The 27,528-nt window shown below is 61.0% G+C and overlaps 1 protein-coding gene across 9 annotated transcripts in view; it reads left to right on the top strand.

The window, feature by feature from the left end:
• CLEC16A (C-type lectin domain containing 16A) overlaps positions 1 to 23,562 on the top strand; it is a 210,302-nt gene extending 186,740 nt beyond the window's left edge. For 3 of the 9 annotated variants that reach the window (XM_051847427.2, XM_051847426.2, XM_051847428.2), the window contains 3 exons: positions 12,287 to 12,445; positions 17,956 to 18,075; positions 20,693 to 23,562. In XM_051847427.2, coding sequence (XP_051703387.1) covers positions 12,287 to 12,445; positions 17,956 to 18,075; positions 20,693 to 21,027 — 614 coding nt within the window. In that variant the 3' untranslated portion in view covers positions 21,028 to 23,562. Of the gene's footprint in view, positions 1 to 1,809; positions 8,745 to 12,286; positions 12,446 to 17,675; positions 17,714 to 17,951; positions 18,076 to 20,692 lie in introns of those variants that run through there. The other 6 variants (XM_051847432.2, XM_070065000.1, XM_051847430.2 and 3 more) reach the window with 4 other exon arrangements.
• Positions 23,563 to 27,528: the final 3,966 nt, after the last annotated feature.

The raw sequence follows: 27,528 nt of genomic DNA, 5'->3' as shown, positions 1-27,528 counted from the left end.
CTGAACATTGTCCTTTGACACAGTTCCACCTACCGCGTTCAACTCGGCCTTGGAGAAGAACTGGCAGACGCGCCATCCTCGACCTTCAACGCGCCGTAACTTGAGATTCTGAGAGTCCAGGTGGAAACAGCAGGAGCTCCCCTTTCTCAGAGGCTGTGTGTTATCTAAGACCCTTAACTTAGTGCGTCACGGTGCTTTAGGAAAGCTGTCCGGTGTCCCAGTCTCTCAACCTGAGGAATAGGAGCAAGAACCTCGTCTTGCGTCGTGTTGCTTTCTCTCAAGAGCTGAGCCACTTCTGCCCTTAGCCCTGGGTTTAGAGACACTTGTACAGATGAAAACCTCCAGCTCGGGCCTCCCTGGGCCCAAGTCCTAGGCCCCATAAACTCCAGTTAAGTAGTGAAACCTTGGAGCAGCACCTGGACACGTAGGCCCTGTTGACCCAACTCCTCACAAGCCCTGTGCGATGTGGTGTCACCCCACCCTACATGAGAGAAAGGACAAGGGCTCTCGAGGTCAGCGGCCCCTCCCCCCAGTCACATACCCCTGGGGACGGCCAGGTCCCCGGCCCCCTTCCACCTCTGAGTCCTGCACCCCGGGTAGAAGCTGCAGGCCCAGCACCTGCCCTGCGGCTGACAGACGCCGCGCACACAGCATCTGTTGGCCGTGTCCCACGAATGCCAGGGCGGAAGCTGCAGAGCCCCGTCCACTCAGCACCCTCAGTTACGGGCCTTTGGAGCTTGCCCTGGGCTGATAGGCATCTCGGTCTGTGTGCGGCTCCACACACACTGCCTGATTGTATCTGCCCCGCGTAGCTTCAGACGGTGTCGTCTGTTCTCTCTGTAGAGGAGATGATGTGTGATAGAGCGTCGTCATCCGCGGGGCTGGCCCAGCCCCAGTCTGTTAGAACACACAGTGGAGCGCCTCAGTGACGTAAGAAGCTAACCGCCCCACCCTGCAAGCTGCCAGTCCTGGCGCGTGGCTCTCGGCCTCGCCTCTCGCATCAGCGGCACGTGCTTTTTGCCAGAGCAGCTTCCCTGGCCCCTTTTTCACACTGCCACCTCATGGAACAGGCAGGGCAGGGCGTAGGTGTCAGTGTGAGTGACACACCCTGTGCCTTCCCTCGTGGGACGAGAGGCCTCCTGGAAAGAGCTGGTCCTTGCCAGCCGGAAGCTCAGGGGGCTGGCCCGACCGCCCAGCCCAGCCGCTCCCCAGTTCCACTCCCTTGGGCTCTGAGCGCCGAGTAGTCAGGGGTCGCCGAGCCCCTGGCAGCGGTCTAACCTGCCTCCCTGTCGCTGCTTTCAGCCCTGTTTAGACGCTCGCTGGTGACCTTGCTAGTGCCCTGGCTGAGAGACTGTTGTGGAGCTCTTTGCTTGCTAATGTACAGACGGTAATGCCATCGGAGGAGGGCAGGGGCCGGGCGAGGCAGGGCCCAGTGCTTGGGAAGAAAGCCCAGGTCCTGGCAACCTTCACTTTTAAACAAATCTGACGCTAGGGTGTCCCAGCGCCAGAGATTCCCAGAGGTCCCGTGCCCTCCTGGCGCCAGCCATCCACACGCCAGCCATCCCTCTGGGTCCTGGAGGGGCGCCTGTGTCCAAGGCAGGAAAGTACTACCCGCACGGCTGCACGCATAAAGACCACGCAGCCCCCTGCTCCCACTCTGCACAGAGAAAGTGCCCCTTAGGTCTTGGATCTCTCCTGCTGGGGGCGGGTTCCACACCCGACAGTAGACAGGTTTCTAAGGGCACACTTAGCCCAGAAGTGCCATGGAGAGAAAGCAAGATACTGAAAACCATTTTTTCTTTCCTGCAGGTTTTCAAGTATAGTCCTTAAAATCCAAGAGGATTTATCCATGGATAAGGAGCTGTAGGCTAACCGATGCTGCACGCTCCCAGCTATTTTTGTATGTTGGACATGTTATCCCTTTAAAGCAATCAGCAATAAAAGTTTTTACGCATTTTGAGGTGCAGCCAGTCAGTGATGCAAACGGGTCGGTAAGGCTTAGGCTTGGTCGAGAGAAGCCTTAGAAACTCCTCTTCCCCAGGTGCCTGGTTTGCAGATCTGCCCCCCTGGGCTGGACAGGACATGGATTCTTCAGGGCCAGAGTGCAGGAAGAAAATAGGAGGACCACCACCCCTGAGGGGGTGTGGGTGTGGAGAGCCCTTCCATGGCCCCTAAGCCCAGGGTCTGAGAGGGAGACTGAGCGCACGGGTCTTTGGGCAAACACGCCCGTCTTCCCTGTTCCCCGACAGCAGAGTCCCAGCAGTGAGTAGGCAGACCTGTGAACATGCTGGTAGGTTCTAGGGTGATTCTGGGTGAGAATCCGGGCCTCCCAAGCACCACCGTGGGTGCACCATTGTTGGACTTGAATCTGAACGCTGCTTCCTCCTCAGTGCCCCCAGCACGTGCTCTCTGAACGGTTGTGGGTGACGTGGCCCCTGCATGTCATCATCCTAAGGTCACCTTTCCTGCGCGGCCCCCACTCACTGGCTGCCAGCACCTGCATCTGGCCCAGGGTGGCTGCAGAGCCGCCCCCTGAATCGGGTGCACCGACGGGAAGCTGCCTCCCTGTCGATCGTACCAGCCGGCTGAAGTCTCAGAGCCAGTCCCATCCTCGCCCCTCCTCTGTGGCCCGCGGGACCCGGCAGATAGCACCGGGAGGTGAAAGGGCAGAGCCGGCGAAGGAGCCAGCGAGGGAGAAATCAGGCCACGGCCGCACTTGCTGTCTTCAGTTTGTGCGCGAGGTCGCGAGGCCAATTGATTTTTTACTGTTTCCCAGCATTGCTACGGGTGGTGAGAAAATATGAACACTGCATCGTCAGAAACCTGAGCTGCAGCCTCAGGGTGGACGTGCTAATGAAAGGCGAGCTCGGGGAACCGCACCCCGGGCCTCGTTCACTTGGACACGGAAAATGCACGCACCGGTTGCTTCTCCCTTGGCCTCGGCCGGTTTTGTTCTGTGCTTCCCCATCTGGAATAGGCGTACGGAAACGTTGGGGCAGGCAGCTCTCCCCTCCAAACTGGAGAGTTTTGGCTGAGAGAAGTCTCTGAACACTGGACTTTCTTCTTTGAAGCACCCTCGTCTGAGGTTCACTTTAGTGGTGCACGCGAGGTTCTGAAACCACTGATGGCAGGGGTTTGGACAAGGCAGCCCCAGCGTGTGATCCCCTATCTCCCAGCGGAGGCTGGGAGACCCCCCATCTCAGCCCCGGACAGAAGTTCGGGGCCCACCCAGACGAGGTGTGATTGGTTTGGCTTTCCCAAGGTTGCCTGCTTCTGGTTTTTAAAGAAGGATGCCAGTTAAGACATCAGTACATTTTAAATGCCAGAGACGTTTCTGTAGATTTCAGACACCCAGCTTCTCGGGAAGACCTGGAAATGGTGGCGTCTGCGAGGCCTGTGTTGTCGGGCAGCAGCGGTCAGAAGCTCGCCCGCCTGCACCAGCTGCTTCCCCCCAGCCTCTGCCTGTCCCCGTCGCCTCACTGGGGCAGACTGATGAGCCTGCCTGTGCCCTTGTCTTCCTGGTAGAACTGTCCACCCGGAGCCCACGTCTGTGTCAAGTGAGGGAAAACAGGCGACTGCAGAGACCGCTGACCCTGTAGCACTTTCTCAGCAGTCGCATTTTCCGGGGGCTTTCTGAAAAGCTCTTGTATGCATGGGTTTCAAAAATTTGTTTGAAGAGTTGTATTTATTTATTTAAAAGGCAGAGTTACAGAGAGAGAGAGAGAGAGAGAGAGAATCTTCCATCTGCTGGAAATGGCCACACCGGCCAGGGCTGGGCCACACTGAAGCCAGGAGCCTGGAACTCCATCCTGGTCTCCCACGTGGGTGGCAGGGGCCCAAAGACTTGAACCATCACCCACTGCCTTCCCAGGAGCATTAGCAGGAAGCTGGATTGGAAGTGGGGCAGCTGGGACTCAAACTAGCACCCATATGGGATGCCAGGGTCACAGGCGGTGGCCTAACCCACTGCACCACTGTGCCGTCCCCTCAAAATTTTTTGGCACCAAAATGAAATTATCTTTTCATTGCATCCCTCAAAGGCTTTTGGAAATACCCTTCCACTTGCAGCCCCTCCCCGTGTGCTACGTTCCCCCGCCGTTGCCATACCTGTGGTTTTCAGACCCAGGAGCCCCATGGGTGTCTGCAAAAAGAGGCGCCCTCCTTGAAGAGGAAGGCTCCGTGCCAGCCGAGCAGTCCTATCTTCGTCTTGTGTGCAAATGGCTTTTGTGTTGTTTAGATAAAAGCCTACGAGAGGGGCCAGCACTGTGACACAGCGGGTAAAGCCACCGCCTACAGTGCTGGCATCCTTTATGGGCGCCGGTTCGAGTCCTGGATGCTCCACTTCCAACCCAGCTCTCTGCTATGGCCTGGAAAAGCAGTAGAAGATGGCCCAAGTCCTTGGGCCCCTGCACCCATGTGGGAGACCCGGAGGAGGCTCCTGACTCCTGGCTTCGGATCAGCGCAGCTCCGGCCATTGCTGCCAACTGGGGGGTGAACCAGCAGACAGAAGACCTTTCTCTCTGCCTCTGCCTTTCTGTAACTCTTCCAAATAAATACATAAATCTTAAAAAAAAAAAAAAAAAAAAGCCTGCAAGGGGCGCTGCCTGGGGTTAGCTTTGCCCAGGGCGGCCGCGAGTCCCATCAGGCAGCTGTTTCTTCCGTGAAACTGTGTTTGAGGCCTGCCCCAGGGCTTAGTGGGCCAGTGTGTCAGGAGGGCAAGGCCACCGGGGGTAACTGTCCCCAAGGTCTTGGCTCCTGGGAAGCTCGGAGCTAGATGGCGACATGACCTTCCCAGAGCTGGACGCCGTCCTGTGGGCACTTTGTCTCCCCGTCCACCTTTAGTCCCGGCTCTCATCATCTGGTTTCCGTTTTAGTGGCTCTCGGGTTAGCGTCTGCGGGTTGGGTTCTGAGCTCTCAGCCATCTCACAGGCCTCCTGGAAGCAGACGAGAGGTGCGCGTGCCCATGGGGGTGAGGCAGAGGCAGGGGCAAGGTCGTGGCCGTCGGAGTGGAGGATCTGTGTGTGGGCCCTGGGCCAGCTCTGCGTGCTCCGAGAATTCCCCTGCTCTCAGCTGGCTTTCTGACTTCCTGGCCTGAAACATGCCACTGGGGTCTGGCAGCCGCTCACCTCCTCTGGGTAGTTCCAGTGAAACAGATGACGCCCACTCTTAGCAAGGGCGTCTGGGGCCTCCTTGCTCACCTGGAGATAGGGAACTGTGGGCTCAAGCCCCCCCCCCCCCCAGTTTTCCCATCAGCCCATACCACGCCCCTCCCCCCGGCTAGTTTCTGTTGGTTCCCCTCTTTCCAGGTCCTGGCCTTCTCGAAATATCCTTGTAGCCTGGGTTGGGCCCAGACAGAAACTCAGCTTGGCTGGTTTCCCTCAGAAAGCTTGCCTGTAGCACCCAGGAAGGAGTTGAAAGAGTGTTTCTTAGAGAGCTGGGAGGCCACAGGAGGTCACCTCCGGTCTCACTTGCCCCATTCCCTCTTTGTCTTTACCTCTGTGTCCAGATTCCTCCAGCAGGCCCAGACCAGCCGTACCTGCACCGGAAGCCCTGGTGGTCCCCAGTCCTTGTCCCTCGGGCACTCAGCTCGCCTCCCTGCGCTCACAAAGCCTTTTTTCAACCGTATCAGTTAAGAGTGGGTTCCTGTCCCTTGAAATAAAAGGAACCTGAGTGTAGGTGGTCAGGGACTACACAGAGGTGTCAAGGGCCAAGCTCCTTCCTGCCCACTGCTCTGCCTTCTCTAATGTGGTTCGTCCTCTTGGTCCAAGATGGCTACGGGTTTCCAGCCATCACATCCATAATTTAGGAAGCAGAATGGAGGAGGATGTACCCCCCACCCTTCTTGTAAAGAACCTTCTTGGCTGTGGCCAGCACTGTGGCATTGTGGGTGAAGCCACTACCTTCAGTGCTGGCGTCCCATATGGGTGCTGGTTTGAGTCTTAGCTGCTCCACTTCTTTTTTTATTTATTTATTTATTTTTTTTATTTTTTTGACAGGCAGAGTGGACAGTGAGAGAGAGAGAGATGGAGAGAAAGGTCTTCCTTTGCCGTTGGTTCACCCTCCAATGGCCGCCGCGGCCGGCGCATCGCGCTGATCCAAAGCCAGGAGCCAGGTGCTTCTCCTGGTCTCCCATGTGGGTGCAGGGCCCAAGCACTTGGGCCATCCTCCACTGCACTCCCTGGCCATAGCAGAGAGCTGGCCTGGAAGAGGGGCAACCGGGACAGAATCCGGCGCCCCTACCGGGACTAGAACCCGGTGTGTAGGCGCCGCTAGACAGAGGATTAGCCTAGTGAACCACGGCGCCGGCCTCTGCTCCACTTCTGATCCAGCTCTCTGCTATGGCCTGGGAAGGCAGTGGAAGATGGTCCAAGTGCTTGAGCCCCTGCACCCATGTGGGAGACCCGAAGGAAGCTCCTGGCTCCTCGCTTCCAATCGGCCCAGCTCCTGCCATTGTGATCATTTGGGGAGTGAGCCAGCGAATGGATGACCTCTCTCTTTCTCTCTCTCTCTGACTCTCTGCCTCTGCATCTCTGTAGCTCTGCTATTCAAATAAATAAAAATATAAATCTTAAAAAAAGAACCTTGGCTGGCGCCGTGGCTCACTAGGCTAATCCTCTGCCTTGCGGCACAGGCACACCTGGTTCTAGTCCCGGTCGGGGCACCGGATTCTGTCCCGGTTGCCCCTCTTCCAGGCCAGCTCTCTGCTGTGGCCAGGGAGTGCAGTGGAGGATGGCCCAAGTGCTTGGGCCCTGCACCCGCATGGGAGACCAGGATAAGTACCTGGCTCCTGCCATCAGATCAGTGCGGTGTGCCGGCTGCAGCGCGCCGGCCACGGTGGCCATTGGAGGGTGAACCAACGGCAGAGGAAGACCTTTCTGTCTCTCTCTCTCACTGTCCACTCTGCCTGTCAAAAAAAAAAAAAAAAAAGAACCTTCTTGGAAATCCCACAGCTGCTTCCCTTTCTAGTCTTTGGCCACAACCTGGTCCCATGGCCATGCTCAGCTGCCAGCGGCTGTGACTGTGGCTCGGGGGGAGGGGGGAGTGCTGTTGGGAGATAGCCAGCAAGGCCAGGGACGCTGTCCCCACGCCGTCTCAACCCAGAGGCTCCCCGACACTCGCTGTGAGAAGAGTAGCAGGCCTTGGACGGAGAACAGCGGCAGCTTTGCAGTCGGGTTCCTGAGGCCTCGCTTGGGCACAGCTGACAGGACCCCAGCACTGGCTATAGGCCAGCAGAGGACAGCACGGTGCACCCCTCTGATACCAGAACTCCTGCCCAAGCCGGCCCTGAGCCACGAGAGCCCTGGAGGCTGGGAAGGGATGTGTGCGGACCCAGCAGAGGCACAGGGAGCTCCCAGCAGAGCGGAGGGCAGGCAGGTCCTGTCTGCACGCCGGCCTGGCAGCTGGGGGCGGGTGGCCGCGTTTCCATCGTTCCCCCCACCCGCCCAAGGATTCTGGGGCTTGAGAAGGGATCTGGCTCATAAGGTCTCTGAGGGCTAGAACAGCCCTGGGTTCTGTGGATTTGACCAAGAATCTCAGGATGGAAAGCTGAGACAACCGACTGAAAATGCAAACGATGCCAAGCCAGTCGACTTAGGAGGGCACCTCCCCGAGCCTCTGTGTGCGGGTGGTGCTCAGTGAGGCCAGATCTCTTCTTATAAGCACCTGGCTTCTGCCTTCAGATCAGCGCGGTGCGCCGGCTGTAGCGCGCCGGCTGCGGCGGCCATTGGAGGGTGAACCAACAGCAAAAAGGAAGACCTTTCTCTCTGTCTCTCTCTCTCACTGTCCACTCTGCCTGTCAAAAAAAAATATTCATTTATTCTTTCTTTCATTCATTTATTTGAAAAGCAAAAGTAACAGCGAGAGAGCTTGCATCTACTGGTTCACTCCCAAATGCCCACAGCAGCCAGGGCTGGCCCCAGCTGGTGCCAGGAGCCAAGAGCTCCATCCAAGTCTCACATGTGAGTGGCAGGGTCCCAAATGCTTGGGCCTTCATCTGCTGCTAATGCCTTGTGTTAGCCGGAAGCCAGATCAGAAGTGGAGCAGCCAGCAGTGGAACCAGTGCTCTGATATGCAGTGCAGGAATTGCAAGCAGCGCCTAACCCACTGTGCCACATTCCTGCCCCAGAACTTTGCATGTTTTTTATAAAAAAAAAAATGTATTTGAAAGGCAGAATTACAGAGTGAGGCAGAGAGAGACAGAGATCTTCCATCCACTGGTTTGCTCCCTAAGTGGTTGCAACAGCCAGGTCTGAGCCAGGCTAAAGCCAGGAGCCAGGAGCTTCTTCTGGGTCTTCCACAGGTCCCATGCAGGGACCCAAGCATTTGGGTCGTCTTCCACTGCTTTCCCAGACCATTAGAGGGGAGCTGGATCAGAAATGGAATAGCCGAGACTGAAACCAGTACCCGTATGGCATGCTGGTGCTGCGGGCGGTGGCTTTACCCATGATGCCACAGTGCCAGCCTCCTAGATCTTTTCATTTCTGAAGAAGCAGCCAGAAACCCAAATCTGTAGGCCAAAGCCACCAGGGTGTAAATGGTCCCTACAGCAAATACAGACTTGATGTGAACAAAGCAAAACTCAGCTGCCGGCCCTGGGGCCCCATGGCGGGCTCATAGAACCCAGATCTGGCAGGGAAAGCTAAAAGCCCAGAGGCCCACAGGAGAGAGGGGGCTGATCCAAGCTCCCAAAGCCACAGTGTTGTGTTTGTTTGTTTTAAAGATTTATTTTATTTATTTGAAAGCGATTTATAAGAGAGAAGTAGAACCAGAGAGAGAGAAAGGTCATCCATCCACTGGTTCACTCCCCGAATGACCACAATGGCCAGAGATGTGCTGATCCAAAGCCAAGGAGCTTCTCCCAGGTCTCTCACGCAGGTGCAGGGTCCCAAGGACTTGGGCCACCATCTTCTGCTGCTTTCCCAGGCCACAGCAGAGAGCTGGATAGGAAGAGGAGCAGCCAGGACTCAAACCAGTGCCCATACAGGATGCCAGCGCTTTAACCCGGCTGCACCACAGCACCGCTCCCCTTTGAATAGAGCTTGGACTCAAATCCGGTGTTCTGACTCCAAGTGCGGTACTCCTATCAGTGGGCCCAAAATAGAAGGCTGACCTTTGTGTGGTATTTTTGTGCTTGAAGAATGCCAGAGTTGTTCCTTAGTTCATCTCCGCAGAATAATGGGCAGAGCGCTGCCGGGGGCAGCAGGAAGACCCGGGGGCTCCTGGAAGGCAGGGGATGTGTTTCACCATCGGCGCGGTCCACCCGCTTCGGAAGCGTCCTGCCGCGTCCTGTGGGGAGCTGATGGAGCAGAGGCCAGCACAGGTGGGGGTTGTGGCCATCAGGGCCCGGAGCTCCAGTCTGTGTTCCTCTCGCCAGCCTCCCTTTTTGTCCCTAGTTTAAAATAATCTTCCTAGCAGCGCCTTGGGAAACTCTGCCAGGCACAGAAAACACAAGTTCGGCTCAGCCGCACCACCTGGGTCTCACCGCTTCCGCGTCCCTGCCTCCAGTCTACAGGGGTGGGGGGCTGCCAAAGCTTCGTAGAAAATGTGTATTAGGGAAAAAAACAGGCATGGTTTTCGAATTGGGGGAACCCAAAGAAGCTTGTCTTTGTAACTGCATTTCCATGAGCTGCTCCGGTTACCCTGGTGTTGCCCGTGCTCCGGGCCAGCGCCCGCCTTTGTCACTGCGGGGAGCACGCGGGCTGCGCCTTGTGTGCGCCTTGCTCCAGCCTGAATCCCTCCTCCCGGCCGCTGTGGTGGCTGCAGCGGCAGGCTGTGTCACGCGCGTCCGTCCGTTAGCGTCCATCCGCTCACGCCCGCCCAGTGCCCACGGGGCGCGTCGTCACTCCCTGTCCTCCCCCAGGCCTTCGAACATCCTTGTCACTCATCGTGTGGCTGCACTCGCGTGGCCCCCGCGGCACAGATCCCTGCATGCAGGGTGGGTCAGCTGGCAGGGAATCCACGCTGTGCCCTCTGGCACCCAGTTTGCAGGCTTTTCTTGAGACACACCCGGGGAGAGCCCAGAATCTTCCGTATGGGAGGCCTGTTTGCCTGTCTGCTGTCCCGTGCCCTGCAGCCTGTGTGTCCGCCATGTCTTGGCAGCCCCTGTGTGCTTGCCCAGAAAGCTGCCAGCGCCCCCGCCAAAGCTCGCTCTTCAGGACCCGCGGGAGGGGTGCCGTGGCCCTCCACAGTTCTCCCACGGTCTCCTGACCTCTGATGCGGCGGATCCACCCGCCGAGCGTTCTCCACCTTGACTTGGGAGAGAGCCTGGGCACCCTCGTGGGTCCCAGTGTCGCCGGGGACGGCGCGAGGACGGAAGGGAGGGAGGTGGGGTTTCTGTGGTAGCAGGTGGGGGAAGGACGGCCGGGTGCCTGCACTCAGCCAGGCCTTGCCCAGGGCCGAGGACACAGGTTTGGGGGTGTATTTGTTTACTTTATCCTATTGAGCGCACAGCGAGTGGCAATTTTATGGCCAGGTATGGCTTGACCTCAGCCTGCCCTGCGCCTTCTCTGCGGCCCCACTCGCCTCACTCCAGACGTGTGATGGCAATAAACCGAGGACGTGGTATCACGGCAACTCACCAGAGTTTGGAAGAGGACAAGAGAAAGGATGTGGCTTCCAAGAAGGGAGTGTGACCGACCCGGGCCGGACTCGTCCCCGTGGGTCCAGGCGCTGTTGTCAGGAAGCGGCCGAGGCGTCATCCAGCCCTGTGCTTGTGGCGCTGATGAATGGGCCGCTTGGGAGAAGCTGCCTTGATGTTTTGATTAGTACCGGGGTGATTCTTGTTCGAGGCAAGTAAGCAGCTTGTAGACTGGGGGGTTGCCACTGTAGGTGATGAAGGAGGAAGCAGCTGTAACGCGGGCTCTGCGAGGCCGCGGCTGAGTGTCCCTGAGGACTTTTCCTGTCCAGTGTCTGGATTTGCCAGATGTTGGCCGGCAGCCCCGGCGCACACACAACTGGTCGCATCGTGTCGTGCCTAGAGCTTCTGTTGCTTCCAACCCCGACAGCCCTCCAGGGCGGAGCGAGCCTCTGACAGGGAGTCTGGGCTCTCCCCTCCTGGCTGTGATTGGCCATGATGCAGATCCCGGGCCCCCGGGCCTGCTGGCCTCTGTGCAGGCAGACCTGTGCCCGCCGAGCCTCAAGCGTGGGCCATCACAGTGTCCACCTGTTGTGCCATTCCCAAACCCACCTGGGCCCCTGACTTTGACAGACCTGGGCCTTAGACAGAAATAACTTCCCCCCGCCTGGTGGTACTGCCTGCCTGTCCGTGGCTAGCCATGTGGTCCCTCTAGGTCCCAAGGGGAGGGTCGAACAGCAGGCCCCGTTTCTAGGTAGGCAGGGGTCCCACAGCAGATGAGTGAGCAAGTGGGGCTTCCCTGGGCCCAGAGCCCATACCCCACACCCCACACCCCACACCCATCTTGGCATATGGCTTTGCCAGCTGAGCCACCTCAGGCGACCACATGGCTCTGCCACGGAGCGCAAAAACAGCCACGGGCAGCGTGTGAGCCCAGGATCATGGCTGTGTCCCAGCAAAAGTTTCTTCACCAAACAGGCACGGGGCCTTAGTGTAAGTCAGGCCCTGCTCACCCCCTTCTGCCTTCCTGAGTGCTGGGAGAGGTTAGGTGAGGACCTGGAGGGCCTCCTGGAAGAGGTGTCAGCCCAGAGCTGGTCGCTGGGCGATGCAGGCAGTGCAGAGGCATGACTGCCAGGCAGGCTGCAGACCCCAGAAGCGTGGGCGCAGGCACCACCGTCGCTCTGAGCGACCTCCAAAACGGTCATGGGTAGTTGTTCACGGAGCCTTCGCGGCTTCCAACCCTGACGTCCCTCCAGGGCAGAGCGAATCTCTGATGGGGTCTGGGGCGCTCCCCTGCTGGATGTGAGACAGACCCTAGGCCCGCTGCCCGTCCTCTAACAGACCGTAGTAGGTGCAGCAGGCGGAGCCCAAGGCCCGGTGTCCTTTCAGGGCAGAGACAGCGCCCCGCTGAGCCAGCGTCTCGGGCCCCGGTTTGCGGCTCCCAGCCCTGCCCCCGTCCCTATGGCTGACGGCTCCTTTCTCCTTGGAACGGCCTTGCGTGTGCCGGTGCCGCCCCATGACCTGTGAGGTCAGCTGCTTCAGGGAGCAGCCCAGGCCTTCCAAGGAACTGGGTTGAGCTTATCTGGGGCCTTGACATTGAGGCCCCTGGTGTGGCCCTTGGATCGGGTGCTCACCCCCACAGCGTCTCTGAACACAGCAGTGCCAGGCCCGTGAGTTCTCTCCCACTTGGTCACCTCCTCCCTCGTCTTGCAGGCTTCGCCGTGGCTCAGTGCATAAACCAGCACAGCTCGCCCTCCCTGTCCTCGCCGTCGCCGCCCTCCGCCAGCGGGAGCCCCAGCGGCAGCACCGGCCACTGTGACTCAGGAGGCGCCAGCTCATCGTCCACACCCTCCGCCACCCAGAGTCCTGCAGGTATGGGCCCGGGGCAGGGCGGGGGCCTGGTGGAGCACCCCGATTCCTCACCGCCGTAGTCACGACCACCGTCACCCAGCTCCTCCTTGTCACGGTGTCTGGAGGAGCTGCCCCAGGCACGCCCTTGAGTTGCTGTTGCCCGCAGGCAGGCTGGGGGAAACAGCTCCTGCCAAGGCTGCTGCACAGCAAGGCCTTCCCTGCCTGCAGAGCCGAGGGGCCCCCGCAGCAGGCGGGCTGAGCCCCGGCCCACCCCATCGGCACCCCCGAGTTCCAGGTGTCGCAAGGAGGGCTCTCCCAGAGGCCATTGTTCCAGCCCTGGGAGGAGAGTCTTGCATGTCTGTGCAGCCCAATTATGTGATGAGCTGGAGGTGCACAGCCGTCTAACTTACACCAGTCCCGGCACGGCACGGAGGAAGCCAGGAGCAGGCAGGAGGCCCCGCAGCCAGCCAGGAACCCGACGTACAAGTGGGTCCCTACCCCCGCCCCTCTCAGTCACCGCCCTGAGCCCCTGCACGTGAGCGCCTGCCTCACTGTGTGAGATCCCAGGGAGCAGACACTGGGCTTCTCTCTCTGGGAGTGGGGCCCGCGCGCGGGTGGGCCTTGGGGGCCAGTGTGGCGCTTCACACCGTGGCAACATCGCGCTGTGGCTCTGGGGGTTCCCAGCGACTCAGGCTGCTCCCCCAGTTCAGGTCCTTTGCTGTCCCTGATCCAGAACTTTCGCCCGTTGTGCTGTAGGGGCGCCTGACCGGATTATGGATTGAAGGATTGCGACGAAACAGACATGGCAGGGCAGGGGCCATGCAGTGCCAGGATCTCCCTGGGCACCCGCGCCTCTCCCTGCAGCCATTTCCGCCCCTGTGTTCCCAGCAGAGTTAGGCCAGCCCGTGCCCGTGCCTGTGGCTCAGGGCATCCCTGCTCGCCTGTGCCTCCTGTAGTGAAGTAGCCATCCATCTGCTGACAGCCAAAGGCCCAGGCCCCAAGATCACCCCCAAGCCGCCGCCCAGGCTGGGGGGAGGTGGCCGCCTGTCTCAGCTGTTTCTGAGCTTGACTTAAGGTTGGCTACACGTGTATTTCCAGCAGTGACTGGCATCACTGGCTCCAGGCTCATAGCTGGGAAGTCCAGACGGAGCTTCCTCCAGAAGCTAAGCGCAGCCCCTCAGGGGCCCTCTTGGTCCTGGTCCCATGCAGGGTTGTGTGTCTGTCCTGTGTGTGCACCCAGTCACACCTACTTACACCTGCATGGGGGTGAAAGGTCTCTTCCCGAGGGAGCCTTCGTGCTCAAGGAGGCACAGCCAGCAGCTAAGTGAACAAAAAAGCCAGCAAAGACCCCCATCATCAAAACCAGGCCTCCCCCGAGCGCCACACCTGTGGCTTGGGCTCTGCACCTCCTGCCGGAAGCGGGTGTCTCACTGAGCGCCGCTTTCTTTCTTCTTAGCCTGCTCCTACCCCTCCCCGCCATTCCCTGCAGTGCCAAGGACACGGCTTCTCATCCTAGGAATCCAGGGGCTGTTAGCCTGGCTGGCAGGTGCCAGGTGATAAGTGGAGGGCAGGACCTCCCAGGTCTGCACCCCAGGCAAGCCGTGAGGTACCATGCAGGTCCCTGGTTTTTGGATCTTTGGTTTGTTTTTTTGTTAATGTCACTTAACACTGAAAGCCCGAGGCCCAGCCGCCTTGGGACGCAGCCGCTGGCCCCTGGGAAGAGAAGGTGTCAGAGGCCGTGACCCCCAGGCTTGCCTTCAACCTCCCCAGTCCATCCAGTGGCAAGGCCGGGGAGTATCCGTGTTCTAGGTCGTCATCGTGGGTGTAGTGAGATGGTATACAGGGGGGAACCAGGGACAAGGAAGGGAGGCTGGGAGGGGAGCCCTTCTGCCAGATGCCTGGTTTGACATCTCTTACCCTTGTAGGGCCCGCCTGAGCTGGTCCACGCAACTCCCCGCCGCCCTGGGCCCAGACAGCTACAGAGCCAGCACTCTGAGTGCCTCTCAGCCACCACAGCCACACTGCATGGTCAGGTGTCTGGGCGAGGGCGTGACAGATGCCACCTGCCAGGTGACAAGACAGGCCCCGCTTTCCATGGCTCTGCCCCATGGTTTTGGAGACTTGAACTAAACGAAGATATCACTAAAAACTACGGTTAAACAGGATTAATCCAGTGTTCTATAACACAGTAGGGTGATACTAGTTAATAATAATCTGTTGTGAATTTCAAGAGAGCCTTGTGAATCTTCCAAGACAAAGAAGCAGTCAATGTCGGAGGCGAGGGAAATGCTGATTGCCCTCTTCTAATCATTACATATTTCATACAGCGTCAGAATGCCAGAGTGTACCCCACAAACATGCACACTGTGGGGGGGGTTGAGTTTTTAGTGAGGGGTAAAGGTAACCCTGGCACTGCAGCAGTTAGCAGGGCTGGGCTCCCACCAGAGCCACCTCCTCAGTGAGCACCTGCTACATGGCGCCCAGCAGACACCGATCCTGAAACCAAGCCCACTTGGTGGCAGGCACTGGGCTCCATGGCGCACCTTCCACACGCCACTGCCCCTCAGCAGGCCGGGCTGGGCGGGCCCTGTCACGGGAAGGCCCCAGATACCATGGCCCCTGCCGGCCTAAGTGGGTTCAGCCTGCGTGGCCCAAGGGAGCTGATGTTTGGGTAGGTTATCTGCCTCCAGCCTGCATCAGCTCAGAAGGCCTTGGGCTTCCTGCCTGGGATTGAGACACAGATGTTCCCAGTTTCCTGTGGGGCCTGCAGTGTGCACTCGTGGGATTTGGGAAGCCCAGCTTCCCCACTTGGCTTTGTGGACTCGAGGCCGGATCCAAGAGGCCCGCCCACTCGTGGCCTCCCCGACTCTGACTGCATTAGTTTTGGCTAAACAAGCAGGTTTATATCGAGCCCTTACTGAGCACAGGCGTTAGGAGTGTTGGGTGGCAAAACGAGGCTCTCACAGGTGAGCAGAGGCACAGACCCTTGGACTCCCATGCGGCCAGTGTGCGGCCACCAGCTACAGTGGGGGGAGGCAGCGTGCGGGACTCCACAGCCAGATGGCACAGCTGCAGGAGGCCCTGGAGGGGACACCCCGAGAATGGGGGCTCCCACATGAGCCCACCAGCTCGCTGGAGACCCGTCATTCCTCTCCCTGTCCCCGTAAGGTCCCTGTAGGTTCTGTCCTTCCCAGTACAGACCAGGGGGCAATCTGTCTCTGAGAAGCAGTCCCTGGCCCATTAGGGCCAAGGCCCAGGGCCCAGCAGTGACATCAGGCCAAGAGGCACAAATCTGGGCAGGCCTAGAGCGGGTGGCGCCGCCTCAGCTGGCACGTGGAGGGGACCCCCCAGGGGTCACCCAGAGACGCCGCCTGTGCCAGCAGCTCCTGCCTGGGTCTCCTGCACGTGCCAGAGGCAGAGCTGCGAGCACTCTGGGGTGGATCTCCAGAGGTGCTGGCCCACAGTCCCGATCCAAGAGGAGACCTGCCGAGACTGAGTTCCCTGATGGGCCTGTAGAAACCCGCCGGGAGTAAGGGGCTTTGCTTTCCTTATCAGGGGACCTGAATGGCCTCGCTCCATCTGAGGCCCTCTGGGACGCCCCAGGGCCTTGTGGGAGCGCTGGACACCCTGCCCTGGGCCGTGTCCAGGACGCAAGCTTCTGGTCGCCTACACATCCACCATAACCACCTGCGAGGCCTCCGCTCTGTCCCTAGTGAGAAGATTACAGGCCTGGAATCAGCCTTGTATCCCCTAAAGTTCATGGTTTTGAGAACTGAAATTGCAGAGGACGTGTGGTGGGAAAGGGAAGACGGGCCCGATTCTAGAGCCAAATGTGGGGGCGATAGGAGGCATCTTCTGGGTTACCCCTGTGTATATGTGCACATGTGCACACGCACGTGCACCCTCGTATCATGCATGCACACGCTCACAGGGACACACGTGCCAGTGCACACACATACATGCTCACACATGCACTCACAGTCATACATGCCAATACATACTCACCCAGGGCACACACACTCGCACCCAGCTGCTCATCATGCACTCAGTCATACGTGCACACTCATAGCACGCATGCACACGCTCACAGGGACACACGTGCCAGTGCACACACTCACCCAGCCACTCATCACGCACTCACAGTCATACACGCCAGTGCACACGCTCACACAGGGACACACACAAACACGCACAGTAACATGTGTGCTTATGCACGCACATATACCTGCACACTTGCATAGTAACACTAACCAGTGCACACACTGAGTACAGTTCTGATGAGAAAGCCATGTCCTCAGATCAAGGCTCTGTGACCTGCACGGAGCTCCCTGAGCAGCCTCCAGTCTCCAGGTTGGATGCACGTCCCACGTGTGCAGAGTGAGCTAGCTCCTGGGCAAGGAGATCAGAAAATGACATCAGTGAAGGGCACCCGCTGTTTGAAACATGGGTTTGTGAGGCGTACCAGATTCTGAGCCATGGCCACCTGCGACTCTCCCCTGAGGTTCTACAGACAGACAGAGAAGGAGGAAGGGAGGCAGTGCCATTCCCGGTGGTGCCAACATCCGGGGCTTCTGCAGTGCTCCCCGCACCGCACCTGCTCCCTGGGCCCCTCTCTGAGCACAGCATCCCCACTGCGCCCCTCCCGTTTGGGTCACAGGGGAGCCAGACAGCCCCTGTCACCAACTCCGCACCTCAGTCCCCGGGACTCCCAGACAGAAGCTCCGAGAAGGAGGCCTTGTCTCTTCTCCCCAGCTTTGTGTGTGTGGCAAAATCGCGCAGCGTCGTGTGCCGTGTCCGCCTTGTTCGGTGCAGCCCGGGGTCCGGGGGCACTCGCTGCTCCGCGGTGTGTCTCTGACATGGTGGCTGCTTCCTCCACCTGGCCTCAGCTTCTCCCGCTGTGGCTCGGTCCTGGCGTTGGCAGGTGCGGATCAGCGGTCTCCCCGGGGCTGAGGGAGGAGGGCACCGAGCAGCTCGGGCAGCCTGGGCTTTCCCGGAACCCGCGAGGCGGGCTGCTGCCATTCCCCAGTACAACACGGAGGACCATCAGCCTCCTCCATTGGACTTGGAAATCTGCTTGGCCTGCTTGGCTGGTTTGGCGCTGATCCTCCAGCCACACACCCTGCCCTGCTCAGGCTGCCCTGGTCACGCGGGGGCTCTGTTTGTTCACCTCTGGCCCGCAGCGAGAACGGACAGGCACTGGCGTCTGTCTGAACCCACGCCGACCGACAGCCCCTGGTCTTTCTTCCCACAGGACTGAACCTTCTCTGTGCATAACCTCACCAGACGCGCGAGTGAACGCCTCGGTTCTGAAATGTCCCAACCCTGCCTTGTCCTAGGGAGCGCGACATGGGTGTCCCCTCTGCCCGGGGTGGCGGCAGGCGCCCCGCCAGGCCCCGCCCCCCTCCTGCCCCGCCTCCCGTGGCCGGTGCTTGGCGTCCGCTGCTGCTCCGTGGCCCTCTCTCCGTGTCCCCTGCGCTGTGCCGTTGTTGAAGGCTCTGTGTGATCTGTCGCTGTGTTTTCCCTCTAGTCAGGAGTGGCAGGAAAGGACGCCGGCGAGTGTTCAGCCTGTCGGAGGCCGACAGTCACGGCGGCCACTGGGTTTAGTGCTTCGAACGGCAGCTGCCACGGCAACCCACGCGCAGTCACTTCAGGCAGGTCTCCTCCGTTAGCCCCGCGGGCCCGCGACCTCCTCCCGCCACGGGGCAGCCACAGCGCCAGCCTCCCGGTCACGTCTCCTCCGCTCCCCCTAAGCAGGGCCTTCCCTGTCTTGTCCTCAGCCCTCTCCCCGCCGCCGGTTCTTCCAAGCCAGCCCTGTGCGGCCTGGAAGCTGTCCTTGTCCGAGAAACACGGCCCAGCATCACTCGCCCGAGGAGCAGGCCGAGTCCCCGCCCCGAGTTCCCGCAGGACCCAGGGTAGGCCGTGGGAGTTGGGTGGCGGTGAGCTGGAGAATGAGGATCTGTGATGAGCCACCAGGAGGCCACTTTCCCTTTTCCTTTTGCCCCCGGCCTGTTGCTGAAAGCCAGGGGCCAGATGGAGGCCAGCAGGCATGTCTCTGAGCGGTGCACGCCCCGAGCGGTGCACGGGTGCCGCTTTCCCGGCAGCGCTCGCGCCGAGTGGCCGTGCGTCCAGCCGCGTCCCCTCCCTCCCGTGGCAGTCGCGCTTGTCAGCCGGGCCCCGCGCCTTCTTTTTCGTTTCCCAGCCGTTTGCTCTGCGCTTGTCCCCCGAGCCTGCCGCGCGGGACTCAACATTCCCCCCACATCACTCAGCCCCGCCCACCCGGCTCGGCACCTCGAACCACAGCTTGCCTGGAAACTCCCACTCAGCCGCCCTGACTGAGGCCACACGTGTGTGTCCGAGGCTGCATGGGAGGGGAGACCCAGGCCTGGCTGTCCGTGGAGGCCATGCCCCGTTCATGCCCGCTCCAGCCTCGGCTCTGTCTCCCCGGCCACGGCTAGCTAGCCAGACTCTCCTCCAGACCCCCATCTCTCGGCCTAGACCCTAACTCTTCAGCAGCAGGCCAGTGAGGCCACAGGAGCCTGTGCAGCCCACGGCTGGACCAGAGTCCTGTCCTCGCGCCCTGGTCGGAGGCCGAGCTCAGGAAGCAGCTCTCGGCAGGTGGAGGGAGAGGCGGGGCAGCGTTGCAGGTGGTGGGTGAGAGATCACGGTTCCCCAGCACCCAAATAGGAAGAGGCTCTTCTTAAGGGAAAACCACACTTGTAATAAAGGGTGTCGGTTCTTTTCCTTAAAAAGTGACCGATTTCGTGTGCCTGGTGTGGTTTGTTGGTTTGCTTTGTGAATAGATGTGCCTACAACTTTCGAGTATCCTCGGTTGTTACTGTCAGAAGCCCCCGCTAGGAAGCAGGGAGAGAGAGCAGCCAGCCTTTTTGGGAACTGCACACAGCAGCCCCGGGCCAGGAGGGGACTCGCACGGGGTGTGCAGGGTTTGCAGGATTCCTGCTTTCCCAGCGGCCTCACTGGTGGAGGCCGCCGGAGCAGGTGGGCCCGGCTCAGAGAGCCACACTGAGTGCAGGAGGCGGGATGGCCCCAGCCTACCGCAAGCGTCCTCACCGAGTGGAGTGGGTGGAGTTGACGCTCAGGGGAAGCAGGGGCCACGTGTAGTGAGTGTTCAGCAGCGTCCAGCTCCGGTCACAGCCACCCGCTCAGGGCAAGGACAGACCCCACCCCGCGAGCACCATGCCCTGGAAGTCTCGGACCTTCCCTCTTTGTCTCCGCCCACCACCCCCACCCGGCCCTTTTTCCCTCTGAAGACAAAACCAGGCCCTGAGAAGCGTTGGTTGGCACTTGGAGCGGGGCCGGAGCGCTGCGGGGAGGCACGTGTGGCACCTGCTCCGGGGTCCCTCCGCTGCTTCTGCTTCCTCCGTGGGGCGCCCCTCCCGCTCCGTCTGGCTGCTCTTGGGTTCTTATTTTGCTCTTGGTTTTCCCATTCCTTTTGCTCTATGTTCAGTTTGCCTTTCTGTTTTATTTTGGCTTAATTAAAAAAAAAAAAAAACTAGGAAAAAATCCATTGAAGAGAATCAAACAAACAAAAAGCAGCTACCCTGAGCCCTGGGCCCGGAACGCCGTCGCACTTGCAGCTCTGAGCAGCCGCTTGTTGGCCCCAGGATCCGGTCAAGTGCAGATCTGCTTTCTGAGCGGGACGCTACCATCCGCTTCTCCACGTCTCTCTGGGTGCCCAGAGTCTCCGGTCCTGGCACGTGTTGCCCACAGGCCAGCTCCTCGCTCGGAAGCAGATGGGCTCTCATTTGTCCATAATATCATCATTATTTTGCAAAGCACCCAAAAAAAACAGCGCCAGGTGGAGCCTGGCCTGCCTGCCTGCTGCCATGTGCTTTCCCGTGGTCCCTACGGGGAGGCCTGGGCGGGCCCAGCCCCTTGCTGCCCGCTCAGCACTGCAAGGCGACAGGGTCCGGGGTTTTACTGTGACTTTGCAAGCTAAAAGTTCTCCAGACATTACTTTTTTTTTTTTTTTAAATACTGCAGCGGGCTGGCTCGCAGGTGAATGTCCCCATAGTAGACTCTGGAAATGGCCCAAGGTCGTAAGCACCCCTGAGCCCATTCCCATTTACTGTTGCTTGTCAGGTGGAAGACCCTAGAACCCTCAGGACTTGACCCCGCTCCCCCAGGCCTGGGCAACCCTGGGGGAAATGGGGCCAGGCCACGCCCCCCACAGCCACCTCCCACCCGGGGACCGGCGTGGGCAGGTGCACCCAGCACTGAGTGTGCCCGTTTTCTTCTCCCGCCACCCAGATGCCCCCACGAGTCCGGAACAGCCTCAGCCTCACCTTCCTGACCAGCTGGTGATCGTCAACGAAATAGCAGACTCCAAGCCCAGCAAGAGCTCGGCCAGGGGCGCGGAGGTGGAGACGGCCCACCTGTCCCCCAGCCTCCTCCCCGCCCAGCAGCCCACCATCTCCCTGCTCTCCGAGGACGCGGCCGACTCGCTGAGCGTGGAGTCGCTGACGCTCGTCCCGCCCGTCGACCCTCACAGCCTGCACACCCTGGCCGGCATCCCCGGACCTCCCGTGCCGGCTGCAGGGTGCACGGCGACCCCGGACGAGGAGGCCGCGTGTGCCGAGCACTGAGTGGGTGCCGGGGCCTCCCGTGGTGCGTGTGGCCCCACTGGAAGGCACCGCAGGGCAGGCGACTAGCAAGACACCCACAGTTCCGCACGGCCGTCGCCATCTCCGCCCCTCTCCCTGCGCCCCTCGCATATGAAGACTGCTCCGCTGGGATTTTCCGCTGCGAGGGCAGCCCCCGGGGGCAGGACCCACCGGCACCCCCCCTCCCTCCCACCAGCTCAGCGTGCGCGGGGGAGCCTGCGTAGAAGTTGGTAGAAACGCGGACTTAGATAAACATCTCCTCTGGCTATTTATTTCTGCCTTTGGCAACAGATGAGACACATTTATTTAAAAAGCACCTCCGTGGAAAAAATGTCCACAAACAGTCCTCAGCGCCACGGTTTGATGCCGTGTTGAAAGCGTAGTAATACTGTTAAGATTTTGTTTTCATTTTCCCTTCAACTTCCAATTTTTTTCTTTTTTTGAGTTCTCAGCGTAGCCATCTGCGTTTTTGAAAGTGGTTCTTTCTTCTCTGTTAGCCCCTAACTCTGCAAGCCTGTGGAACGATTCAGAACTTTCCTGCGAAGGTCAGATTATTTTTTAAACAAAAAGAAGGGAGATACACGCATTCTCAGGTACACCCAGGACCGGGAGGCCAGTCTCCGCCGACGCCGCCAGGAGGCCACGCGTGACCTGGACGAGAGCTTCCTGTGAGACGGGAGGCCCCAGCCCCTCTGTCCACGGAGGCCAAGCAGGAGCCGGGTTTGCAGCGCCCGTGGCGACTCGGAGCGTCCCGCCCCGGCTCCCAGGGCAAGGCCACGTTGCAAAAGTGAAAACCCCCGTGCCAAGGCTGCCCTCCAAGCAGTGACTGGGTGTGGCCAGGGGGCGGGCGGGACCTTGCCCGGCTTTCCGTCGGAGGTGTCCACGGGGGCGTCCACCCACGCCCCGGCCGTGGGACCTCCTCAGGGGATGGTCTGAGATGGCGCCGGCCACCTGTTGGGGGAACGCTGCCCTCAGCCCTCTGCCACGCCGGCAGCGCTGGCGGCCTCCGCTGAGGCGGGACCCGGCTACGGGGAGGAAGCGGCGTTCCCTGCAGGCATCAGAAGCCCCCGGCGGCTTGTCCACCCAGCTCCCCCGGCCGGGGGGCCTGAGCGGGAGCAGAGAGGAGACCGTGGAGGCCGAAGGGCCAGCGAGGGGTGCAAGGAAGCTGCAGCACAGAGCGGGGCTGGTCGGGGGAGGGGCTGCCTCCTCCAGGGGGCCAGCTTGACCTTGTAGACATGGCTGAGAGGACGTGGGAGCAGGCTAGCCCAGGGCCACGCACAGCTGGCTCTGAAACGCCTGTCTGTGCAGCAGGAATGGCAGTGGGCCCGGGGCCCCCCTGCCCAGCCGCACTGCTGTAAAAGAAAGCCTGGAGCCCCCGCAGCCACGCCCGGGACCCCCGCCTGCCTTGTAAACCCAGTGGTCCCAGCGGCCTCATAGAACGGCCACAGGCGGGGGTGACGGCGTCTCTGCCCACTGCTGCCGGCCGACGACAGGGTGGGCCTGCTGGCCCGATCCCAGGCCGGCTTCAGCCGCGGCTGGCGGCTCCCCTCAGCAGCTGTGGGGTGGGTCCCCGGCACTGGAGGGGAGCAGGCAGAGCGCGCATCCTTGTCCTGGGAGGTCTGGGAGTCTAGGGGAGGCAGCCAGCCCTGAGGATCTGAGGAAGGACCCTGCCTCGCCCCGGGCTTGGCCGGCTTGGTGGCAGTGGCCACAGCTGCGTCTTCAGGAAGGCCGTGACCGGAACAGCTGGCACGCTCCAGGCAGCCCTGGCGGGCGGAACACACCGGCTGTCTGGCACAAGGTGGCAGGAGCCGGAGCCAGGACTGTGTGGAAGAGGCAGCCGGGGCCAGGGCCCTCCCGGTCCCCAGCTGGGCCGGGCCGGTTTGCTGAGATGCAGCCAGGGTGGCCCTGTGACTCTGCACCTGGGCTTTGAGAGTTGCCATGGAGACTTGGCAGCCGGGACTCCTCTCCCAGCAGGTCAGAGGGCAAGGGGAGGGGCTCCTGTGGACCTGTAGGGAGCCAGCTGCAAAGCCAGGCTGGGGCTGGGGGGCCGTCTTCCTGGGAGCAGGGGCTGCCCCCACCCCCCAGTGCCTGCCCAGCCCGAGGCCGCCTCCGGCCATCTCTGGGGTCAACAAGCCATCCAGGGGTGAGCCAAGGGCGCCTCTGAAACGCGCACCGCATTTCTCCAAGGTCTCTGAGACAGAGGCACGGGTGAGCTGACCCTGACCCTCTTCTAGACGCAATAAGTGTGAGACATTTGATGTAGTCATGCTGACGTCAGGCATAAATTATTAGAATTCCTTGTGTTTCCTTGAACCAAGAGTATGTAAATAACTTGTCCCGGGAAGCAGCAGGGGCCAGGAAGTCTTGGTGCTCCTTCCCCTCGGGGTTCTCGGGAAGTACCTGCCCTGGCCAGCGTGAGTCACGCTTCGTGGGTACTGAACACGAGGGTGGAAACGAAAACTGGAACTTCCTTGTAAATTTGATCTTGGCAATAAAAAAGAAAAAGGCTACTGAGAACGTGGCGTGCTGCTCCTGGGCGCGACGGCGGGAGGCCGTGGCCTGGCTGAGCAGAGCGCTCCCGGCTGCTGACCCCTGGCCGTCAGCTCCCTGCAAGTCTGACTGCGAGGCCCAGGCCTTCAGAGTCTCGGGGTCCGAGCCCCCCGGCCATGTCCACCGGGTGCCATGACCGTGGAGGCCTCTGCCCTTAGAGGGGCCCGCCTGCCGGGAACCCACAGAGATGGCCCAGGGCGGCCTCGGGCTGGGCAGGTACTGGGGGTCCAGCTGCCTCCCTCCCCATCCCTACTTCGTGCAAGGGCTCTCTTCATACAGAGGGGGAAACTGAGGCCTGCCTGCTCCAGCCGGAACATCTCCGGGCGGGGCATAGGACGGCGGAAGCAGCAGTTTGCAGTCGATGCTGTTGGAACATTCATCCCTAAACCAGAACCAGGCCTCGCAGAGCTGGCCAGTGAGCCCCTCGTGCCCTCCGTGCAGTCCTGGGCACGCCTGGTGCTCAGAGAGAAAGGCAGCTTCCTCCTCTCTGGCTTTGGAGAAAAGCCCATCATGCCTTTGGGTTGCGCCCCCACCTGCCCTCGCAGGGTCCTTGGGTTTGGGGGGACAGGAAGTCGGTGTGCGCTGGAAGCAGCTCACCGAGGGTCAGCTCCATCAGCAGGTGCAAGGGGGCAGGGGAGGGCAGGTGGCAGTGTCCCACCTGCAGGTGACTCTGGGGAAAAGCCCATCCCCAGCCAGGCAGCTGCCGGAAACCCCCTTCCCCTCCTGTCCCGCTGCCTCGGGCACTTTGGGTACTGGGAAAAAGCCCTCAGCATCTAAAGTTTTTCTCCAAAGAAGAGGGGTTCTAATCACTGAGTCCACGCGGGGCTTCCCTGGATTCATTCGAGGGGCCCCGCAAGCCAGCGGGGAAGGCTCCTCAACCCTTGTGCAGCCTTGGGGCCCCAGCGGCCTGCTCGCTGCCCCTCTGCCTGGGCCACTGCAGCAGCCCCAGCCCCGGCCCCCCAACCACAGCCACGTGGGCTCAGCTCTGAGCCAGCAGCTGTGCCCACCCCACCCACAGCCACCTCACCCGGGTCCCTTGACTTTTTAAACTCACTGCTGCAAACAAAGCCACGCCCCTTGCCACCCTCCTTGCCCAGGGCTGCCGTGACGAATGATGCGAACCCAGTGGCTCCGGCAGAAAACAGCAGTCTCTTCTCAGCTCTGGGGGCCGTGAGTCCAAGCGCAAGGTGCTGGCCGGCTCACCTCCTTCCCGTGGCTCGCCGCCCTCGCCGCTCCTGCTGCCTCCTGCAGCGCCCCGGCTAGGGGTGGGGGAGCTTGTGCGTACGTGACAGCACACTCGGCCTCTGGCGTCCCTGCGTCTCTGTGTGGAAGCCCCCTCGCCTTCCCTGGTCAGGATGCCAGTCATCGGACGTAGGGCCCACCCTGGTCCAGGGTGATCTCAAAATGCTGCACTTCACTTCCTCTGCAAAGACCCTGATTCTAAACAAAGTCACCTTGCTGGGTCCCGAGGGTTGGGACAGACACGTCCTTATGTGGGGGTTGCCTTGCACACACCCAGGAAAAGCAAATCCGCAGGTCGTGGTCCCCGCCCGCCCTGAGTTAGAGCGGAAGGCGGTTGGGGTCAGAGACCCGCCCGCACCCAGCGAGGCTTTGTCTCTGACGAGGTCGGCAGGGTTCTCTGTGCAGCTAGGCCGTTTCAGTCGGTGTCCTTGTGCCCCTAACGGTCATCTTGGGGGTGCCTGCTGGCAGTGCACAGAGGTCACAGGTCATGGCGTGCTGGAACTCTCTCTCAGTCCCCGTTTCCCAGAGACCCGGCCGCAGGCAGCAGCGGCCCCTGATTCGGCCCAGTGTCCACGGGCCCGGGCTCCCCAGGAATGCACTGACTGCACGGAGGGCGGGATCCTTGGACACGGTCACACTGGTGTGGCCGTGGCCTCCAACCCCATCCTTTCTATTGTACTCTGGGGCCTTGCAGGTCTCCCCAAGGCCAGCTGGAATTCTCTAGAAGAATCGGCCAGGGCAGCAGCATTGCAGGGCTCTCCTTTGCCACAGTCAGAGGCTTCCCAGGTACCTGAGCTGCGACTGAGCTGCCGCCAGCTTCCTCGCATCCAGGGCTACCTCGGCAGCAGGGCAGACCCGGTGCAGCGGACGGGGCTCAAGTCCCTGGCCGCCCGCGACGCCCTCCGTCCTGCAGCCTAGAGCGCACAGTTCAGCCTCCGCGGGCGACACAGGAGCCCCTTGGGCAGGGCCCTTGGCTGTGCGGGTGAAGCGAGAGAACTCAGTGACAGGTCAGCGCAGCCTGGCGCGAGCGATCCCCGCCCCGGGCCTCCCGCAGCCCAGCGAGGGTCACACCAGCTGCCCAGGCCTCCTGGGACGTGGTGAACCCGTCTCTGCGGGGTGGGGGTTGGGCGTGGCCGAGTGGTTAATAGGCTGGGGGAATGCCCACGCCCCACATCAGAGTGCCTGGTCCCAGCCCCGGCCCTGAACCAGCTGGGTCCCTGTCCCCCATGTGGGCGGCCTGGGTGGAGCTCAGGACTCCCAGTTTTCACCTGGACCCAGCCCTGGCTGTCCTGGGCATTTAGGGAGTGAACCAGCAAATGAAACGAGATCCCCCCCCCCCCCCGCCCCGCCATGCCTGCCTGTCTCTGTCACTCTGCCTCTCAGATTTAAAACAAACAACAGAACCCTGTCAGAGCAGCTGTGCTGGTTCCCCAGGTGCATAGCTCGTCCGGGCTCCAGCAGGCCCAGGCGGCCAGTGCAGCTCCGTGCCTGGCTGTGTCTGCGGGGCTGTTTCTGGACAAGATCAGCACGGGCGCCACGTGGGCTACAGAAGACCCCTGTGCTCAGGGGGGTGGGGGGAGGGCGGCCTGCTCCCCGCCTGGGCTGGGCCTCCTGGCACCCGGGCTGGACCCACACCGCGGCTTCCCTTGCGGACAGCGGCCTGTGGAGCTCCATGGCCTCCGCGAGCCCAATCCCATGATGCACCTCTTCCGACGCCTCTCTTCTGATGCCTGTTGTTAGTTCCAGTCGCTTGGAGAACCCTGACTGATGGAGCCGCCAGGCAAGAAGCCAGCCCAGGCCCCGTCTGCAGCCTGCCCCAGGGACCCTCCATCCTCTCCCCGAGGACCCCAGCCTGTCCCCACCACCACCAGCAGGACCTTGGCACCTGCCTTTCTTCTCCTGGAGCCCCGCCCCCACCCCGTCCCCGTGGCCACTCCTGGTGCAGCATCAGCACCACCTTCCCCTGTCCCGGCAGCCACCCGTTTCCTTCCTGGCCCTGTCACACCTCGAAGGATGTTTGTTCCAAATCCCATTGTTTTCATCTGGGAAACCCTGATAGGCGAGCCTGTGAGGAGCGAACGCTGGGGGCAGCTGGTGTCCCAGGAAGCAGGGGCTGCAGCCGGTGTGCTGTGGGGTCCTGGCACCCAGGGCCTGAACCTACGGGGCGTGGAGAGGGGGCGGGGCTTCTGCCGACTCTCGAGCCGGGTTGGTGGAGAGCTGTCCAGGGGCGGGGACAGCTGATTTCCTCCCGAGCAAGCTGCTCCTCCGGACAGAAACTTGGAGCCTTAGCAGGTGCAGGAGGTGGAGGCTGGAGCCTGGGGACCTGGTTGGGCCCTGGCCGCCCAAGTGCCCCACCGCACTTCCGGAGAAACGGCGAGCCAAGGTGTCAGACGCTGCGGATCCCGTGCGAGTGGCCGGGTCTCTGGCTTCTCTTGGAATGTCTGGGATAGAGACAGTGGGCCCATCTCCATCAGGAGGTGAGATCCGGGCAGCCCGGGCAGGGTGGGCTCGCCACGCCCGCAGCCCTCCCCTCCCCTTTGACTGGGTCTCAGGGGTTTCCTGTTATGCGTCTGTGACGTCCTGAGCCCGGCGTCCACGCCTTCATCAGGTCCAGGAGATGAGAGCAGCGCCTACCTTCCCACTGTCCCCTGCCCTACTTGCTCAAGAGACGACCCGATCCGTGTGTGACTG

The sequence above is a fragment of the Oryctolagus cuniculus genome, chromosome 19, assembly GCF_964237555.1.
Source record: "Oryctolagus cuniculus chromosome 19, mOryCun1.1, whole genome shotgun sequence".
Taxonomy (NCBI): Eukaryota; Metazoa; Chordata; class Mammalia; order Lagomorpha; family Leporidae; genus Oryctolagus; species Oryctolagus cuniculus.
This window is presented reverse-complemented; position numbering and strand designations above follow the sequence as displayed.